This window comes from Pristiophorus japonicus, chromosome 11, assembly GCF_044704955.1.
Source record: "Pristiophorus japonicus isolate sPriJap1 chromosome 11, sPriJap1.hap1, whole genome shotgun sequence".
In the NCBI taxonomy this organism is placed as follows: Eukaryota; Metazoa; Chordata; class Chondrichthyes; family Pristiophoridae; genus Pristiophorus; species Pristiophorus japonicus.
Window position 1 is genome coordinate 19,886,549 of NC_091987.1, and position 21,203 is coordinate 19,907,751.

The 21,203-nt window shown below is 48.0% G+C and overlaps 1 protein-coding gene across 2 annotated transcripts in view; it reads right to left on the reverse strand.

The window, feature by feature from the left end:
* gbe1b (glucan (1,4-alpha-), branching enzyme 1b) overlaps window positions 1-21,203 on the reverse strand; it is a 641,317-nt gene that overhangs the window by 236,683 nt on the left and 383,431 nt on the right. For both annotated transcript variants that reach the window (XM_070893260.1, XM_070893261.1), the window contains exon 10: window positions 13,639-13,737. In XM_070893260.1, the coding sequence (XP_070749361.1) occupies window positions 13,639-13,737 (99 nt within the window). The remainder of the gene's footprint in view (window positions 1-13,638; window positions 13,738-21,203) is intronic.

A 21,203-nucleotide genomic window follows, 5' to 3' on the forward strand; every position in this document is an offset into this window, starting at 1 on the left:
GGGGTGGAGGACGACGACAGATGGCCTGAGGCGGGGGGGGGGGGGGGGGGGGGGAAAGAGAGAGATGGCGGGGAGATGGAGGGACGGGGAGGTGGAGGGGCGGTAGGGGGAGAGGGAGTGGGGGTGGGGAGAGGAGGATTGGGGGGGGAGAGGTAGGGGGAGAGGTGGGGGGGGTGACGGGGAGGGGGTGAAGGAGGGGTGGGAGGCAGGGAGGTAATAACGGAGTAAGTGAAGAGAAACTGTTTGCAGTGGAGAAAGGGTCGGGAACCAGAGGACACAGGTTGAAGGTCAATTTATTGACAAAAGAACTATCAGGCGGTGGAAGCAGTTTGAATAGTAACATTCAGAAGAGAATTGGTTAAATACTTGAAAGGTACAAAATACTGGGCTATGGGGAAAGAGCAGGAGGGGAATTAATTGGACAGCTCTACCAAAGTGCTGGCACAGGCTGTGCTGTATTATTCGAAGATTCAAGAGGTGTTTAATCTTTGTGTATTGACCTGAACTCCTGGCTGCACTTGGACGTTGTGAATGGTTTTTGCACTTAATGAGGCATGTTGGTGGGGAATCTTCCAGGCACTGTGTGCTGCACTCCATCCCGACCAGATATACGTCCCACACTACTGCACTCGTGTGATGAGCTTCATCACCAAGTCCGCCTATTTCCAACTCAGTAACATCGCCCGTCTCCGCCCCCTGCCTCAGCTCATCTGCTGCCGAGACCCTCACCCATAACTTTGCTACCTCGAGACTTGACTATTCCAACGCTCTTCTGGCCAGCCTCCCATCTTCCACCCTCCATAAACTGGAAGTCATCCAAAACTCTGCTGCCCATGTCCTAACTCGCATCAAGTCCTGTGCAACCATCATCCTTGTGCTCGCTGACCTACATTGGCTCCCAGTCCGGCAATGCCATGATATTAAAATTCTCATTCTTCTTTTCAAATCGTTCCGTGGTCTCGCCCCATCCTATCCGTCTAACCTCCTCCAGCCAGCCCCACAACCCTCCAAGATCTCTATACATCTCGCAATTTTAATCGCTCCACCATTGGCGGCCGTGCCTTCAGCTGCCTGGGCCCTATGCTTGGAACTCCCTCCCTAAACCTCTCCGCCTCTCTACCACGCTCTCCTCCTTTAAAACGTTCCTTGAAACGTGCCTCTTTGACCAAGCTTTTGATCCTCTGTCCTAATATCGCCTTATGTGGCTCGGTGTCAAATATTGTTCGATAATCGCTCCTGTGATACAGCTTTGCTAAAGGTGCTATATAAATGCAAGTTATTCTGACACAAGCCCAGTCATGTGGCCTCTGCGCGTGGGATGGCCAATTGAGAGGCAGTATTGTGCTGTGAGCCCACAGTCTTGTCCTCCTTTTCACATCTTGACTTCTATCCCATCGGCTTGAACTCGGGGATGGGTGGGTGGGGGGGGGCAAGGTGAAAGCCTGTGTCTGACGCACATCACCCAGTTCAGCTACAGTTCTTTGCCAAAGTTTCAAAGTCATTTTTCAGGCCAGGCTCAAGAGAGCAGTCACTCCCTTTTTTTTTTATAAAAGTCGCAATGCACAAGTTTTAAAAGTGAGCTCAGCTTTTGCATCCTGGAATTTACTGCTCCCTTCCCTTCAATCAATCTCCACAAAACACCCAATCTGCTGCGTTCTTGACATCAAGTGATTTTCTTTCTGGCAGGCAGCTTTTCTCAGTGAAGAAAAGGCTCACAGTTTAGCACATCTGAAGAAGGTAGATTTCAAGAGGAATTTGTCTAGTCAAGAGATGACATCAAGCTAAAAGTAATAGATTGGGACACTTATAGAAGTTCAGCTCAGCAGGAAATAGCAGTCAATGCCATCATTAAGCTGACTACAATTCTATTGAGGATGTCAGCACAGCTCCAGTTTCGAGATGAGCTCAGTTGTTAATGGTTGTTGGTTTTTGTGCATGACTGATGTGATGATTTTGCTAAAAGGTGTGTATCTGTTTTACACACACTGCTCCTTTTTCTAGTCTTATAAACAGAACCCCTCAAGAATGGAAACATCACTCTTGTAACGTCGGAGCGGAAGCAGGAGTTCCAGGCCCAGACAAAGGGACCGAGAGTCGGAGGAGCCACAGGAACAGGAGCGGGAGTTCCAGGCCCAGATAAAGGGCCCCGAGAGTCGGAGGAGCCACAGGAACAGGAGTTCCAGGTCCAGATAAAGGAGCCAGAGAGTCGGAGGAGCCAGCTGGTGCTGGGACAAAAAGTAAAAAAATATCGAAACGTCACAGCCAAGCGGGTAAGTGATTGGCTGGTGGATTGGTGAGTATTTTTCTTTTTCTTTTCAGTTGGAAACCTTTGGCATTGTTGTAAGTAGGAAACACAAAAGGTTAGTATGCAGGTACAGCAAGTGATCAGGAAGGCCAATGGTATCTTGGCCTTTATTGCAAAGAGGATGGAGTATAAAAGCAGAGAAGTCTTGCTATAGTTGCACAGGGTATTGGTGAGGCCACATCTGGAATACTGCGTGCAGTTTTGGTTTCCATATTTACGAAAGGATATACTTGCTTTGGAGGCAGTTCAGAGAAGGGTCACTCAGTTGATTCTGGGGATGAGGGGTTCAACTTATGTGGAAAGGTTGAGTAGGTTGGGCCTCCACTCATTGGAGTTCAGAAGAATGAGAGGTGATCTTATCGAAACGTATAAGATTATGAGGGGGCTTGACAAGGTGGATGCAGAGAGGATGTTTCCACTGATGGAGGAGACTAGAACTAGAGGGCATGATCTTAGAATAAGGGCCCGCCCATTTAAAACTGAGATGAGGAGAAATTTCTTCTCTCAGAGGGTTGTAAATCTGTGGAATTCGCTGCCTCAGAGAGCTGTGGAAGTTGGAACATTGAATAAATTTAAGACAGAAATAGACAGTTTCTTAAACGATTAGGGAATAAGGGGTTATAGGGAGCGGGCAGGGAAGTGATCAGATCAGCCATGATTGTATTGAATGGCGGAGCAGGCTCGAGGGGCTGTATGGCCTACTCCTGCTCCTATTTCTCATGTTCTTAAAACACGGCAGCCGAGTTTGCACGCAGCAAGACCCCACAACCAGCAGTGAGATAAAAGACCAGATAATCTGTTTTTAGTGACATTGGTTGAGGGATAAATATTGGTCAGCACACAGAACTCATAGAATCTTAGAAATATGGAAGTGTTACAGCACAGGAGGCGGCCATTCGGCCCGTGCCGGCTCTCTGCAAGAGAACTTCAGCCAGTCCCACTCCCCCCGCCCTTACCCGTAGCCCTGATAATTTATTTATTTTAGGTACTTATCCAAGTCCCTTTTGAAAGCCGTGATCGAGTCTGCCCCCACCACCCCTTCAGGCAGTGCATTCCAGATCCTTCCCGTGAGGAGGGATGATATCTTAGCGGGGTCATCAAACGAGGCCATATGGGTTGAATTGAAGAACAAAAAAGGGACGATCACACTACTGCGAGTGTACTATAGATCCCCAGTCAGAGGGAGATAGAAGAACAAACATTTGGGAAAATTGCTGCGAAGTGCAAAAACTATAGAGCTGTAATAGTGGGGGATTTAACTACCCTAATATTAACTGGGGAAAAGTAGTGTGAATGGTACATAGGGTGCGGAATTCCTAAAACGTATTCAGGAGAACTTCTTTAGCCAGTATGGAACAAGCCCAACAAGGGAGGGAGCGGTTCTGGACTTGGGTTTTGGGGAATGAAGAGGGGCAGGTGGAAGGGGTATCAGTGGGAGAGCATTTTGGTGCTAGTGATCATAATTCGGTAAGATTTAGGGTAGTTATGGAAAAGGTCAAAGGTGGATCAGGAATAAAAGTTCTCAATTGGGGTAAAGCCAATTTTGCTGAGCTGAGATGGGATTTGGCCAAAGTGGACTGGAAACAGCTACTTGATGGTCGATCAGTGTCAAAGCAGTGGGAGGCATTCAAGGAGGAGATCCTGAGGGTACAGAGCAAGTATGTTCCTTTAAAGAAAAAGGGTGGGACTAATAAATCTAGAGCCCCCTGGATGTCAAGAGACATAGAGAGTAAGATAAAGAATAAAAGGGAAGTTTATGACAAATACCGAGAACTCAATACTGCAGAAATTCTAGAGGAGCACAAGAACTGCAGGGGTGCAATTAAAAAAGATATCAGGAAAGCAAAGAGAGAGCATGAAAGAATGTTGGCAAGCAAAATCAGCGAAAACCCAAATATGCTTTTGTTGTGTTCCTAACACAGATGAGGCTACACACAGGGAGGTTAAAGTAACAGTGACCTCAGTCTTTATTAAGACACTCGAGTGAGTAACAGGCCTTAGGGGCCGGCTTATATACAGTGCTCCTAAGGGATGAGCTCCCTGGTGGCGGAACATGGGAGTGCATGCTTTACAGATACACATCAACCCCCGCCAAAGTCATAGAAACATAGAAAATAGGTGCAGGAGCAGGCCATTCAGCCCTTCTAGCCTGCACCGCCATTCAATGAGTTCATGGCTGAACATGAAACTTCAGTACCCCCTTCCTGCTTTCTCGCCATAACCCTTGATCCCCCGAGTAGTAAGGACTGCATCTAACTCCCTTTTGAATATATTTAGTGAATTGGCCTCAACTACTTTCTGTGGTAGAGAATTCCACAGGTTCACCACTCTCTGGGTGAAGAAGTTTCTCCTCATCTCGGTCCTAAATGGCTTACCCCTTATCCTCAGACTGTGACCCCTGGTTCTGGACTTCCCCAACATTGGGAACATTCTTCCTGCATCTAACCTGTCTAAACCCGTCAGAATTTTAAACGTTTCCATGAGGTCCCCTCTCATTCTTCTGAACTCCAGTGAATACAAGCCCAGTTGATCCAGTCTTTCTTGATAGGTCAGTCCCGCCATCCCGGGAATCAGTCTGGTGAATCTTCGCTACACTCCCTCAATAGCAAGAATGTCCTTCCTCAAGTTAGGAGACCAAAACTGTACATAATACTCCAGGTGTGGCCTCACCAAGGCCCTGTACAACTGTAGCAACACCTCCCTGCCCCTGTACTCAAATCCCCTCGCTATGAAGGCCAACATGCCATTTGCTTTCTTAACCTTCAATGACTGATGTACCATGACACCCAGGTCTCGTTGTACCTTCCCTTTTCCGAATCTGTCACCATTCAGATAATAGTCTGTCTCTCTGTTTTTACCACCAAAGTGGATAACCTCACATTTATCCACATTATACTTCATCTGCCATGCATTTGCCCACTCACCTAACCTATCCAAGTCACTCTGCAGCCTAATAGCATCCTCCTCGCAGCTCACACTGCCACCCAACTTAGTGTCATCCGCAAATTTGGAGATACTGCATTTAATCCCCTCGTCTAAGTCAAAGTGAAAACTATTTACAAGGTGAGGCGGTCGGGAGCCTTTCTTTCCCTGGTGGACCGCCTTGGTACAAATGTCTGTTCTGGTGTATTGGCTGTGCCCTCACTGGGCTGGCATGTTGTTGGCCCTGTAGGGCTGCTGGTTGAGCCTGGCCTTGCTGGGCTGTTGGGCGTGGTGGGTTCGATTTCCTGGTCCGGGGTGGTGTCGTTGATCCTTTGGGTGTGTGTTGTGGGCTCGAAAAAGGTGGTGTCTGCTGTGGGTTGATAAGGGCAGTCTGTGAACCACAGCCTCGTTTGGTCCAGGTGCTTTCGGCAAATTTGTCCATTGTCTAGTTTGACTACAAACACCCTAGTCCCTTCTTTAGCTCTCACCGTGACCGTGATCCACTTTGGACCATGTCCATAGTTTAGCACATACACAGGGTCATTCAGATCAATTTCCCGTGACACAGTGGCGCGACCATCGTTTACATTTTGTTGCTGCCGCCTGCTCTCTACCTGATCATGCAGGTTGGGGTGACCCAGCGAGAGTCTGGTTTTAAGTGTACATTTCATGAGTAGCTCAGCCGGGGGCACCCCTGTGAGCGAGTGGGGTCTCGTGCGGTAGCTGAGCAGTACTCGGGACAGGCGGGTTTGGAGTGAGCCTTCTGTGACTCGTCTGAGGCTCTGTTTGATGGTTTGTACTGCCCGCTCTGCCTGCCCATTAGAGGCTGGTTTAAATGGGGCCGAGGTGACATGTTTGATCCCATTGCAGGTCATGAAATCTTTAAGTTCGGCACTGGTGAAACATGGCTCGTTGTCACTGACCAGTCTGTCAGGCAGGCCGTGGGTGGCAAACATGGCTCTCAGGCTTTCAATGGTGGCGGTGGCGGTGCTTCCCGACATTATTTCACATTCAATCCATTTTGAAAAAGCATCCACCACCACCAGGAACATTTTACCGAGAAACGGGGCCGCATAGTCGACATGGATCCTCGACCATGGTCTGGAGGGCCAGGACCACAAACTTAGTGGTGCCTCTCTGGGCGCGTTGCTCAACTGAGCACATACGCTGCATTGCCGTACACAGGACTCTAAGTCAGAGTTGATACCGTGCCACCACACATGGGATCTGGCTATCGCTTTCATCATTACTACACCCGGGTGTGTACTGTGGAGATGCGAGATGAACGTCTCCCTGCCCTTTTTTGGTAGCACTACGTGGTTACCCCACAACAGGCAGTCTGCCTGAAAGGACAGCTCGTCCTTTCGCCATTGGAATGGCTTGATTGGCTCTTGCATTTCAACGGGAATGCTGGCCCAGCTCCCATGCAGTACATAGTTTTTTTTACTAGGGACAGCAGAGGATCTTGGCTGGTCCAAGTCCTAATCTGGCAGGCCGTGACAGGTGATTTATCATTTTCAAATGCTTCCATGACCATCAACCAGTCAGCGGGCTGCGCCACCAACAAGTTTGCAGGCTGCGTCATTTCCACCCCCGTGGTGGGCAATGGTAGCTGACTGAGAGCATCCGCACAGTTCTCAGTGCCTGGCCTGTTGCGGATGGTATAGTTATACGCTGATAGCGCGAGTGCCTACCTTTGTATGCTGGCTGAGGCATTAGTATTTATCCCCTTGTTTACAGCGAAGAGAGATATGAGGGGCTTGTGATCGGTTTCCAGCTCAAATTTGAGGCCAAACAGGTACTGATGCATTTTCTTTACCCCGAACACACACGCTAATGCCTCTTTCTCAATCATGCTGTAAGCCCTCTCGGCCATAGACAAGCTCCTGGAAGCATAGGAGTCAGGTTGCAACTTCCCCGCAACGTTAACTTGTTGTAATACACAGCCGACTCCGTACGACGACGCATCACATGCTAGCACGAGTCTTTTACGTAGGTTATTACAATACAAGCAGCTTGTTGGAGCATAAATTGTTTCTGTCTTTCTCAAAAGCAATTACTTGGTTTTTTCCCCATACCCAGTTCTCACCTTTACGCAATAACGCATGTAGGGGCTTTAAGAGGATGCTTAACCGCGGTAGGAAGTTACCAAAATAGTTGAGGAGTCCCAGGAACGACCGCAGCTCCGTGACTCCGTGCCTGGGCATGTTCCTGATAGGATTCGGCCCACAGACGCCAAGACAGAGGGCTGTCTGCTGTGATCTTTCTCCCCAAAAACTCTTCTGTAGCCATGAAGACGCATTTCGACTTCTTCAGCCGCAGCCCTACGCGATCCTGTTGCTGGAGGACTTCCTCCAGGTTTTGTAGGTGCTCGATGGTGTCTCAACCCGTGACCAATATGTCGTCCTGAAAAACCACCATGTGTGATACCGACTTGAGTAGGCTCTCCATGTTTCTCTGGAAGATCGCTGCAACCGACCGAATTCCAAACGGACATCTGTTGTAGGTGAACAGTCCCTTGTGCGTGTTGATGCAGGTGAGGCCCTTCAAAGACTCCTCCAGCTCCTGCGTCATGTAGGACGAAGTCAGGTCGAGCTTGGTGAACGTCTTGCCTCTTGCCAGCGTCGCAAATAGGTCGTTTGCCTTAGGTAGCGGGTATTGGTCCTGTAGCGAGAAACGATTAATAGTTACTTTATAATCGCCGCAAATCCTGACCGTGCTATCACTTCTGAGTACTGGAACAATCGGGCTGGCCCACTCGCTGAATTCCACTGGGGGGATGATGCCCTCGCATTGCAGCCTGTCCAGCTCGATTTCCACTCTCTCCCTCATCATGTGAGGTAACGCTCGCGCCTTGTAGTGAATGGGTCGTGCCTCTGGGACCAAGTGGATCCGCACCTTCGCCCCGGAAAAGTTTCCAAAGCCTGGCTAAAAAAGGGAAGGAAATTTGTTAAGAACCTGGGTACATGAGGCCTCATCGACATGTGATAGCGTTCGGATGTCATCCCAGTTCCAGCCAGCCAGCTCCTTCCAAGCAGTGTGGCAGTTTGTGCACTGTGCTCTCCTAGGTGACCTGGACCATGGCGCTGCCCAGGACAGTGATAAGCTCTTTGGTGTACGTTCTCAGTTTCATGTGGATGGGGTTCAGGGCTGGTCTGAGTACCTTGTTGCACCACAGTCTCGCAAACATCTTTTTACTCATGATCGATTGGCTCGCGCCAGTGTCCAGTTCCATGGTTACGGGTAAGCCATTCAATTTTACGTTTAGCATTATAGGTGGACATTTCGTCAAAAATATGTGCACCCCGTGTACTTCAGCATCTGCCTCCTCTCTCTGAGGCTCGAAATTGCTTTGGTCCACCATGGACCGATCTTCCTCTGCCACGTGGTGGTTAGCAGGTTTTGCAGAGCTTGCAGCTCGTTGGAGGTGCCCCATTGTTCCACAGCTCTTGCAAACATACCCTTTGAAGCGCCGTGAATAGGCTGAATGGAAGCCTCCACAACGCCAAGGTGTGAATTGCCTTGCATTCATCCTTTGTTGGGGACTCAGTCATCTGGGTCACCTGAGGCCTGCTGGCAGTTGCAGACTCGTGGTTTCTGACCTGTACATTTCTGCTCGCAAACACAGTACCAGTTAATTTATGAACATTGTCAGCACTTGTGTGCTGAGAGATTTGTTTGGTGTTATCACTGGTGGACATTATCGCCTGTGCTATCGCAATGGCCTTACTGAGGGTCGGTGTCTCTACAGTCAAAAGTTTTCGTAGGATGGTCTCGTGGCCAATGCCTAGTACAAAAAAGTCTCTCAGCATTTGCTCCAGGTAGCCATCAAACTCACACTGTCCTGCAAGTCGCCTTAGCTCGGCGACATAGCTCGCCACTTCCTGACCTTCAGATCACTGGTACGTATAGAACCGATACCTCGCCATCAGCATGCTCTCCCTCGGGTTAAGATGCTCCCGAACCAGTGTATACAGCTCCTCATACGACTTATCTGTCGGTTTCACCGGAGCCAGAAGATTCTTCATGAGGCTGTAGGTCGGTGCCCCGCAGACTGTGAGGAGGACCGCTCTCCTTTTTGCAGCGCTTCCTTCTCCGTCCAGCTCGTTGGCAACAAAGTACTGGTCTAGCCGTTCGACATAGGCTTCCCAGTCCTCACCCTCCGAGAACTTCTCCAGGATGCCCACAGTTTGTTGCATCTTTGCGTTGGATTCATGTACTCACTGCCAGTTATTGTGTTCCTAACACAGATGAGACCGCACACAGGAAGGTTAAAGTAACAGTGACCCTTTATTAAGACACTCCAGAGTGAGGAACAGGCCTTAGGGCTTATATACAGTGCTCCAGCAGTTTTATAAATACATTAAGAGCAAGAGGATAACTAGAGAAAGAGTGGGGCTTATTACAGACCATAAAGGAAATCTGTGTGTGGAGGCAGAAGATGTGGATATGATTCTTAATGAATACTTTGCATCTGTTCTCACAAAAGGGAAGGGCGATGCACACTTTGCAATGAGGGAGGAGGAGTGTGAAATATTAGACAAGATAAGCATAGTGAGAGAGGAAGTATTAAGGGGCTTAGCAGCTTTGAAAGTAGATAAATCCCCAGACCCAGATGAAATGTATCCCAGGCTGTTGAGAAGCAAAAGAGAAAAAATAGCAGAGGCTCTGACCATCATTTTCCAGACCCTGCTGGCTCCAGGTGTGGTGCCAGAGGACTAGAGGACTGCAAATATGGCTTGCTTAAAAGGGGAGAAAAGGATAGACCGAGTAATTACAGGCCAGTCAGCCTAACCTCAGTGGTGGAAAAATTATTAGAAAAAATCCTGAGGGACAGGATAAATCTTCATTTGGAACGACAAGGATCAATCAAGGACAGTCGGCATGGATTTGTTAAGGGAAGGTTGTGTCTGACTAACTTGAGTGAATTTTGAGAGGAGGTAACCAGGAGGATCGATGAGGGCAGTGTGTATGATGTAGTGTATATGGATTTTAGCAAAGCTTTTGATAAGGTCCCACATGGCAGACTGGTCACGAAAGTAAAAGCCCATGAGATCCAGGGCAAAGTGGGAAGTTGGATCCAAAATTGGCTCAGAGGCAGGAAACAAAGGGCTGATGGGTATTTTTGTGACTGGAAGGCTGTATCCAGTGGGGTTCCGCAGGGCTCAGTGCTGGGTCCCTTGCTTTCTGTGGTATATATCAATGACTTGGAATTAAATGTTGGGGGTATGATTAAGAAGTTTGCAGATGACACTAAAATAGGCTGTGTGGTTGATAATGAAGAAGAAAGCTGCGGACAGCTGGAAGATATCAACGTACTGGTCAGGTGGGCAGAACAGTGACAAATGGAATTCAATCTGGATAAGTGTGAGGTAATGCATTTGGGGAGGTCTAACAAGGCAAGGGAATACACATTAAATGGTAAAACGCTGAAAAGTGCAGAGGAACAAAGGGACCTTGGAGTGCAGGTCCACAGATCCCTGAAGGTAGCAGGCCAGGTAGATAAGGTGGTTAAGGCGGCATATGGAATATTTATTAGTTGAGGTATGGAATACAAGAGCAAGGACATTATGCCAGAACTGTATAAAACATTAGTTAGGCCGCAGCTGGAGCACTGTGTCATCATCATCATAGGCAGGCCCTCGAAGTCGAGGAAGACTTGCTTCCACTCTAACAGTGAGTTCTCAGGTGACTGAGGAGTACAATAGGGGAATTACAGTCTCTGTCACAGGTGGGGCAGACAGTGGTTGAAGGAAAGGGTGGGTGGGGAGCCTGGGTTGCCGCATGCTCTCGGCGCCCTCCCGGATGCTCTTCCTCCACTTAGGGCGGTCTTTGGCCAGGGACTCCCAGGTGTTGGTGGGGATGTTGCATTTTATCAGGGAGGCTTTGAGGGTGTCCTTGAAACGTTTTAACTGCCCACCTGGGGCTCGCTTGCCGTGTCGAAGCTCCGCGTAGAGCGCTTGCTTTGGAAGTATTATGTCAGGCATACGAATGATGTGGCCCTTACCCAAGCGCAAGAAACGGCTGCATTTCAGTTAGTACAAACAGACGCATCCTTTTTTTTTAATGCTCCCCTCCCCCGCTACCTTTCCCTCTCTTCCATTCAAATATCCTCTCAATGCCCACTTGACCGATAAACAACTCAGGATTAACCCCGCCCCAACTGCAAGCAATGCTACAGGAGATCGACAATATACACGTGCAAGCAGACTTACTTAGTTTACATCGGATATAGGGCACAGTCACAGGCCATTCAGCCCAACCACTCCATGCTGGCGTTTATGCTCCACTCGAGCCTCCTCCCGTCTTTGCTCATCTAATTCTATCCACATAACCATCCATTCCCTTCTCCACCATATGCTTGTCCAGCCTCCCCTTAAATACATCGATAATATTTCCCTCAACCTCTCCCTGTGGGAGCGAGTTCCACATTCTCACCGCTCTCTGGGTAAAGAAGTTTCTCCTGAATTCCCCATTGGATTTCTTGGTGACTATCTTATATTGATGGCCTCTAGTTATTCTCTCTGTATCCACTCTATCAAAACCTTTCATAATTTTAAAGGCCTCTATTAGGTCACCCCTCGGCCTTCGTCTTTCAAGAGAAATTAGACCCAGCCTGTTCATCCTTTCCCGATATGTATACCCTCGCATTTCTGGTATCATCCTTGTAAATCTTCTCAGCACCCTCTCCAGTGCCTCTATATCCTTTTTATAATATGGCGACCAAAACTATATGCAGTGTGCTAAGTGTGGTCTAACCAAGGTTCGATACAGGTTTGGCATAACTTCCCTACTTTTCAATAAACCCCAGTGCTTAGTTTGCTGATTTATGGCCTTGTCACAACTTTGAGTGATTGGTGTATTTGTTCTCTGCGATCCCTTTGTTCCTTTACCCCACCTAGATTTCCACCCTCCAAGTAATAAGTGACCTCCCTATTCTTCCTATCAAAATCTAATACCTCACACTTATATGGTGTTGAACTTCATTTGCGCTGTAATTTCTTTTACACAGAATGTACAGCCCAGAAACAGCCCCAACCGGTCCATGCTGTTTATGCTCCACACCAGCCCCCTCCCACCCCTCTTCATCTCACCCCATCACCATATCCTTCTATTCCTTTCTCCCTCATGTGTTTATCCAGCCTCCCCTTAAATACATCGACACTATTCACTTCAACCCCTCCCTGTGGGAGCGAGTTCCACATTCTCACCACTCTCTGGGTAAAGAAGTTTCTCCTGAATTCCCCATTGGATTTATTAGTGACTATCTTATATTGATGGCCCCGAGTTCTGGTCTCCCCCACAAGGGGAAACACCTTCTGTAGATATCCCAAGCTGTTGCTCACCGAGTCAGAGGGGACACCTTGCTTTATTAAAAACAGAGGCGTTGCCAACAAAGTGCGACAGCGAGAAGGTGGACAGGAAGTGTGGCCTTCTTGCAAGGCCCAATGGGCCGGATCTTGCTGGAGCAGGGCATCTCGGGGCGCAGCCCGTTAGTTAAAACTATTTCTGCACTCTTCAGCTCGACATTGAGCAATGACGGAGAAGGTGTGTGAATTAGAGTCAAATCAGATACAGAAAGAGAAATAAAGGGGGGGGAAGAAAGATTGGATAGAGAGAGAGAGAGAGAGAGAGAGAGAGAGAGAGAGAGAGAAAGAAAGAGACCAAAAGGAAAAGCAAAACAAACATTTAAAAAATTGACATTTTTAAAATCTCCAACAATTTACTACATGCAGAAGAGAGACTCCACGATTTAAATTGTCCAAGCCAGAGAGGTTGATTGGCATTGGATTAACAATTATCCAGTCATTAAAAAGGTATTTACATAGAATGATACAGAACCGTAGGTCATTTGGCCGATCGTGCCAGTTCTTTCAAGGAGCTCTCCAATTAGTCCCACTTCTCCTTCCCCACAGCCCTGCAAATTTTTCCATTTCAAGAATTTATCCAATTCTATTTTGAAAGTTATTATTGAATCTGCTCCCACCGCCCTTTCAGGCAGCGCGTTCCCGATCACAACAACTCTCTGCGTAAAAATATGATGCTTTTAATTACCTGACTTAACTTTCTACGGCGGGTTTAACGGGCAATTAATGTGCCAATGCAGCAAGTTCTTAAAATCACAGCCGGCTGAGGACAAGTTGCCGTTAGCGCAAAGCAAGCAGGGGAGCGCCATAAATCGACCAGTGCGTTCTGGAGACCCGGCACTCTTGAGCCTGCTGGCCACTTTGCGCATTACTAACCGCATGAGTCACTAACAACGTTATTCTTCGAGTGAGATTTGGCCCAATGACTACACCAATCAAGCCATGACATAACAATCAGGCATCCCACGGATAAAACACGAGGGGAGAATCTTGCAGAGCGAAGTGTTGAGATTGCGGTTCCAGTCTGTGCAGACAAGAGCTTACCTGGATCCACTTGTCTGGGATGGCCATCGCCAATCGGAAATCAAACCCGGCACCTCCCTCGACCACGGGCCGACATAACGTGGGCATTCCTGACACATCCTGAAAAACACATTTCAATTTATAGTGAGGCGGTATTAATGGTACTTTGATATCCTTCTCCAGAGTCCACTTTTCCACAGAAAAAACCCTGCATTTATATACCACCTTTCATGTTCTCAGGGCGTCACAGTACCATAGAAACAGGAGGAGGCCATTCAGCCCCTCGAGCCTGCTCCACCATTCAATGTGATCATTGCTGACCTGTGAACCAACTCCATAAACCCACATTTTATAGAAATTTACGGCACAGAAGGCAGCCATTCGACCAAGAGCCATCCAGCCAATCTCATTTGCCAGCTCTCGGTACGTAGCTGTGTAGGTTGCAGCACCTCAAGTGCACATCCAAGTATTTTGTAAATGTGGTGGGGGTTTCTGCCTCTACCAACCTTTGTCCAATATCCCTTATTACCTTTGGTTAAAAAAAATCTCTCAATCTCAGCTTTAAAATCAGCAACTACTACCGTTTGCAAAAGAAAGTTCCAAATTTCTACCACCCTTTGCGTGTAAAAGTGCTTCCTAACTTCATTCCTGAAAGGTCAGGCTCTCATTATTTATACAAGATTCCCTAATCCTAGACTCCCCCACCAATGGAAATCATTTCTCTCTATCTACCCTTTCAATTCTCCTCAAAGTGTTGAGAACTTCAATCAATTCACCCCTTAACCGTCTAAATTCCAGGGAATGTAATCCTAGTTTGAGTAATCTCTTCTCGTAATTTAACTCTTGGAGTCCACGTATCTTTGTCCCAAAAGCACCTCCCAGCCAAACACAGCAAACAGCAAGGGCTCACAACTGTTGGCCAGGGATACAGGATTCCCCAATTCGTCTTCAAATGGAGCCATCCTCTGCATTCTGAAATCCAGCTCACCGAGGGACAGTGCAGCGCTCCCTCAGTGCTGCCCCTCCGACAGTGCGGCGCTCCCTCAGTGCTGCCCCTCCGACAGCGCGGCGCTCCCTCAGTGCTGCCCCTCCGACAGCGCGGCGCTCCCTCAGTGCTGCCCCCCCGACAGTGCGTCTCTCCCTCAGTATTGCCCTCCCGACAGTGCGGTGCTCCCCCAGTACTGCCCCTCCGACACTCCCTCAGTACCGCCCCTCCGACACTCCCTCAGTACCGCCCCTCCAACAGTGCGGCGCTCCCTCAGTACTGCCCCTCCAACAGTTCGGCGCTCCCCGAGTACTGTTCCTCCAACAGTTTAGCATTCCCTCGCACTGCGCTGGAATGTCAGCCTGGATTATGGGCTGAGGTCTCTGGAGTGGGATGTGAACCCATAATGTTTGGACTCAAAGGTGAGAGTGCTACCCCTCAGCCAAGGCTGTTAATTGCCTTTAAATTGTATGTCATTGTATGAGAAATTTCACAAAGCAGACCGTGCAATAGCTTTTGTCCCTTTGTGAAAGTCGGATGGCCATTGTATATCCAGCAAATTCCTACACTTGGCAGCGTGCAGAATGGCCAGTGATATCTAATTTCCGAGTGCTTGAGGGGAGTCAGTAAAGCATTTTAGTATAAGAGAAGTTTATTTTTAATTAATTCATGTGATGTGAGCATCGCTGGCAAGGCCGGCATTTATTGCCTATCCCTAATTGCCCCTCGAGAAGGTGATGGTGAGTTGCCTTCTTGAACCGCTGCAGTCCATATGGTGAAATTTCCAGGGAGGGAGTTCCAGATTTTGAACGAAAAGTGCTCTTTTTGGGGAAGGAGGATTTGGAAAGCAAAGGTTGTAGAATATAATTCAAGCAAGGGATTTCCCCTAGGACACCATGTAACAGATGAACTAAACTCAGTTGGGAACAGTCACTTGCCTGACAGTAAATGTACCCTCGGCATATGTTATTTTGCATACATTCAACTTAGAAAAAAACCTAATATTTGCATTGCTCTCCAAAGCTTATGAATTCATCACCTGCTTCATTATTGCTCCCTACACATCAACCAATCACAAAGTGGATAAATGTTTGACGAGGAGGGTTTGCAAGAGGGAGGAGCAAGGGAGTGGGACTATTTGGATAGAGCCAGTACAGATATGATGGGCCGAATGGCCTCCTTCTATGCTGTATCATTCTATGATTTTAAAGGTCAATGGATGGGCTATAATTACCTCCGGAGAGATATCTGTAAAATGGGTAATTCCCCCCTCCTATTATCTCTTCTTTCTGCTCTGTGTCCATTTCCTTGATTACCACTCTGTGAAGCTCCTTGGGATGATGGGCCATTTAGAACTGAGATGTTGAGAAATGTCTTCATAGAGGGTGGTGAATCTTTGGTATTCTCTACCCCAGAGGGCTGTGGATGATCAGTCGTTGAGCACATACAAAGCTGAGATCGATAGATTTTTGGATATTAAAGGAATCAAGGGATATGGGGATCGTGCAGGAAAGTGGAGTTGAGGTCGAAGATCAGCCATGATCTTATTGAATGGCGGCGCAGGCTCGAGGGGCCGGACAACCTATTACTGCTCTTGCGTTATGTACTTCTGTAAATTGCTGGTGTTGAGAGGGAGAAGGGTGGGGCAGACAGGACTGTGGGTGCATGACATCAGAGGAGAGATGGGAGGATGGGATGAGGAGGGAGACAGGACAGGGGATGAACAAGTAAAGAGTGAGAGGACAGCTGAGTCGATGCAATGCAGAGAAGGAGGGACAAGACGAGAGGTTGGGGGGGGGGGGCGAGGCGAGATAGGGCATCATTGGGGGGGGGGGGGGATAAAAAGAGATGGGAGGGTGAAATGGAGAGGTTCGTAAGCAGGAGTCAGATGATCTTATCCCGACAGATAAGCAAGTGGCTCAGTGGGCAACACTCTCTCTCGAGTCAGAAGGCTGACACTCCAGTGCACTGCTGAGGGAGTGCTGCACTGCCAGAGGTGCCGTCAAACGGAGGCCCAGTCTGCTCTCTCAGGTGGATTTAAAAAGATCCCATGTTATTCCAAAGAGCAGCAGGGGAGATCTCCCCAATGTCTTGGGCCAATATTTATCCCGTATCACATTGCTGTTTGTGGGACCTTGTTGTGCGCAAATTGGGGTTTCCGACATTACAACAGGGACACGACATATTTTTACTTATTCACGGGATACAGGCATCGCAGCATTTATTGCCCATCCCTCATTGCCTGTGAAGCCTGAAGTTGTGAAAAGGGTTGTGAAAATGCAAGTCTTTATTTTCTTGCATTCATCATCATAGTCAGTCCCTCGAAATCGAGGAAGACTTGCTTCCACTCTAAAAGTGAGTTCTCAGGTGACTGAACAGTCCAATACGGGACCTACAGTCTCTGTCACAGGTGGGACAGACAGTGGTTGAAGGAAAGGGTGGGTGGGGAGTCTGGTTTGCCGCACGCTCCTTCCACTGTCTGCGCTTGATTTCTGCATGCTCTCGGCGTTGAGACTCGAGGCGCTCAGCGCCCTCCCGGATGCACTTCCTCCACTTAGGGCAGTATTTGGCCAGGGACTCCCAGGTGTCGGCGGGGATGTTGCATTTTATCAGGGAGGCTTTTGGGAATATATTGTAAGACATAGTTGACACCGATGGACCCAGCACAGGGCAGCAGTCCACAATGGGGCGTTCCTGGTTTGTAGAGTTTAGTGACACAGCAGGTTTCTGAGCTTCTGGGGTTCCCCTCCATCGGACAGAGCATGAGCATTTACTTGAAACAACAGGCAGCAGTATTGCGGAATCTACACCACCGCAAGGAGAACAAGTAGCAAAGATTTGCCTTTTAGCATTAACAGCAACCGTGCTTCACACAGGGAACGATCTTTTTATTCCTTCCACACTGGCTTCAGTCTGGCTCGTATTTCCCACAGTATCACCCGCTGAGATCGCTCACTCGAGTATTAGCGGCTGCTGAAATTGGCAGCAGAGAAAGAATGACTCTCCCTCTCAGCGTGACAAGCCTGCTGCATCTTGAGCAACAGTGTAATTAAATACGTGGTGCGCCTGCGAAGAGCTCCAGTGTGACACGGAAGGACAACGGCAGAAGGACACTGCACTCCTCCGAGACATCTTCACATCAGGTCCGGGGGATGACAAGACGCAGCAGATGATTACAGAGCTTCCTGCGCATTACGTACATCATCAAGCATTGCGCGGCATAATGAGCAACCCGACCCAGGCCTACTGAGCAATGATGCTCAGCCCATTCAGAACAGTACATTGCTGTTTTACTGGTCATTAAACAAAACCTTCACTGATCTAACCAAGCATCACAGCAGTATTTGCTTGTGGGAGAACAGGTTATCCATGTTGATCTTGATGATATTGCAAGCAATTTGTATTTGTATAGCGCCTTTCACGACCAGCAGACGTCTCTAGTGCTTTACAGCCAATGAAGTACTTTTGGAGTGTAGTCACTGTTGTAATGTGAGAACCGCGGCAGCCAACTTGCGCATAGCAAGCTCCCACACACAGCAACGTGATAATGACCGGATAATCTGTTTTTGTTATGTTGATTGAGGGATAAATATTGGCCCCAGGATACCAGGGATAACTCCCCTGCTCTTCTTCGAAATAGTGGCCGTGGGATTTTTTACATCCACCCAAGAGAGCAAAGACAGCGCCTCTGACGGTGCAGCACTCCCTCAGTACTGCACCGGAGCGTCAGCCTGGATGTGGGGGGAGGGGGAGAGAGGGTGTGTGTGGGGGGAGGGGGCGGGTGGGGGGAGAGGGACGAGAGGGTGTGTGTGGGGGGTGAGGAGGTGTATGGGGGAGGGGGGGTGGGGAGAAGGGGCTGTGAGGGAGAGGTGGAGGGGGAGGGGGGAGGGGGGAGCGGGTGCATTGGGGGGGGTGCGTGGGGAGAGCGGGGAGAGCGGAGAGCGGGCTGCGCGGGGGTGTACGGGGTGCGTACGGGGAGAGGGGGGGGGATTACTGGGCCCTTTTAGCCGCATGGTGCATTGGAGCTCCTGCACAGCCGGTGCACCGGCTGGTAAATGGGAAAACTGCGCACGCAGTATTTAAGGGGGGCCGGCACCCAAAGGAAAACATTGAAGGGGACCTCGAGTGGGCCTCGTTCTGTGTAGTATCATTCTAGAGTTATAAATCATGGCAACCGAATATGTGCATCACACGACTTAAAAACAGTGAAGGAAGAACATAATTATTTAGCATTTTCACCATCTCCTATGGCTCAAAGCACATTTTTAAATGTATTTATTCACAGGGTGCGGGCATCACTGGCGAGGCCAGCATTTATTGCCCATCCCGAATGCAGCCAGCCAAGTACTTTATAAAGGTGTTGTTATAATGTAGGAAAGACGGCAGCCAATCTGCGCACAGCAAGCTCCCACAAACAGCAATGTGATAATGACTAAACATCCATTTATCGGTGTTGGTTGAGGGATTAATGCTGGCCAGGACAATAAGGAAAGCAGCAAAAGACTTGCATTTCTATCGTACCTTTCACCACCTCAGGACGGCCCAAATTGCTTTACAGCCAGTGAAGCACATTTTGTCTTTAAGTTGTGGTTGTGGGGAAACCCTACTCTTCTTCCATCAGACACAGGTGAGTGTGTTACAAATGAGTCAAGCTGACAAATAAAAAGCCTTTTATTGATCTTATTACTGAGAGGCAATGACAAACTTGTGTCCGAAATGAATAAAAGCTGACAACGGTCCTTCAGGTGTCAACCGTGGCTCAGCTGGTAGCACTCTCGCCTCGGAGTTAGAGGGTTCACGTCCCACACCAGAAACTTCAGCACCTAATCCAGGCCGACACTTCTGGTGCAGCACTGAGGGAGCGCTGCACTGTCAGAGGTGTGAGTTGGCTAAGGTAGATTGAGAAATTAGATTGAGAAATTAGATTGAAAGCTAGGACACTCGATAAGCAGTGGAAAACATATTCCAAAATTCTCAACGAATATACATTCCATTGAGAAATAAACACCCCGCGGGAAAAGTGATTCCCTCTGTGTTTAACCAAAGAAGTTAAGTATAGCGTTAGATTAAAAGAAGCTTATAATATTACAAAGATTAGTAGTAAGCCTGAGGATTGGGAGAGCTTTAGAAACCAGCAAAGGCTGACCAAAAAATTGGCAAAAAGGGAGAAAATAGAATAGGAGAGTAAACCAGCAAGAAATATAAAAACAGATTTTAAGAGCTTCTACCGGTATGTAATAAGGAAGTGAGTTTCAAAAGTAAATGTTGGACCCTCAGAAGCTGAGACAAGAGAAATTATAATGGGAACAAGGAAATATTTTGTATATGTCTGCACAGTAGAAGACACAAAAAGCATACCAAAAATAGTGCGGAACCAAAGGGCTAAGAGTGAGGAACTTAATTAATATCAGTAGAGAAAAGTACTCAAGAAACTAATGGGATTAAAAGCTGACAAATCCCCTAGACCTGATGGCCTAAATTCTAGGGTTCTAAAATAGGTGGTTGCAGATATAATGGATGCATTGATTGTGATCTTCCAAAATTCCCTAGATTCTAGAACGGTCCTAGCAGATTGGAAGGCAGCATATATAACACCGCTATTCAAGAAAGGTGGGAGCATCAACATGGTTTATGAAAGTGAAATCATGTTTAACAAATTTATTAGAGTTTTTGAGGATGTAACTGGCAGGGTAGATAAAGGAGAACCAGTGGATGTAGTATATTTGGATTTCCAAAAGGGATTCAATCAGGTGCCACATAAAAGGTTGTTACGCAAGATAAAGGCTGATGAGGTTGGGGGTAATATATTAGCATGGATAGAGGATTGGTCAACAATAACTTGTATTTATATAGTGCCTTTAACGTAGTGAAATGTCCCAAGGTGCATCACAGGAGTGTTGTGATAAAAATTTGACACAGAACCGCATAAGCAGAAATTAGGACAGGTTGGTCAAAGAGGTAGGTTTTAAGTAGTGTTTTGAAGGAGGAAAGAGAGATAGTGAGCCGGATAGGCTTAGGGAGGGAGTTCCAGAACTTAGGGCCCAGGCAACAGAAGGCATGGCCACCAATGGTTGAGCAGTTATAATCAGAGATGCTCAAGAGGGCAGAATTAGAGGAGCGCAGATACCTCAGGGGGTTGTGGGGCTGGAGGAAATGAGAGAGATAGGGAGGGGCGAGGCCATGGAGAGATTTGAAAATAAAGATGAGAATTTTGAAATCGAGCGTTGCTTAACCGGAAGCCAATGTAGGTCAGCGAGCACAGGGATGATGGGTGAGCGAGACTTGGCGCGAGTTAGGATACGGGCAGACGAATTTTGGGTCACCTCTAGTTTAAGTAGTGTAGAATTTGGGAGGCCAGCCAGGAGTGCGTTGGAGACATCAGCAGGCCGGGGCTACTAGAGGGAACAGCATGCTTAACATTTATCCCTTAACCAACACAACCAAAGCAGATTACCTGGCTATTTACCTCACTGGCGTTTGTGGCACCTTGCTGTGTCCCATTCTCTGCTGCATTTGCCTTTAAAGAATACTTTAAAAAGGTGCTACATCATTGATCGTAGAATCATTGAATAGTACAGCATAGGAGGCTGCCATTTGGCCC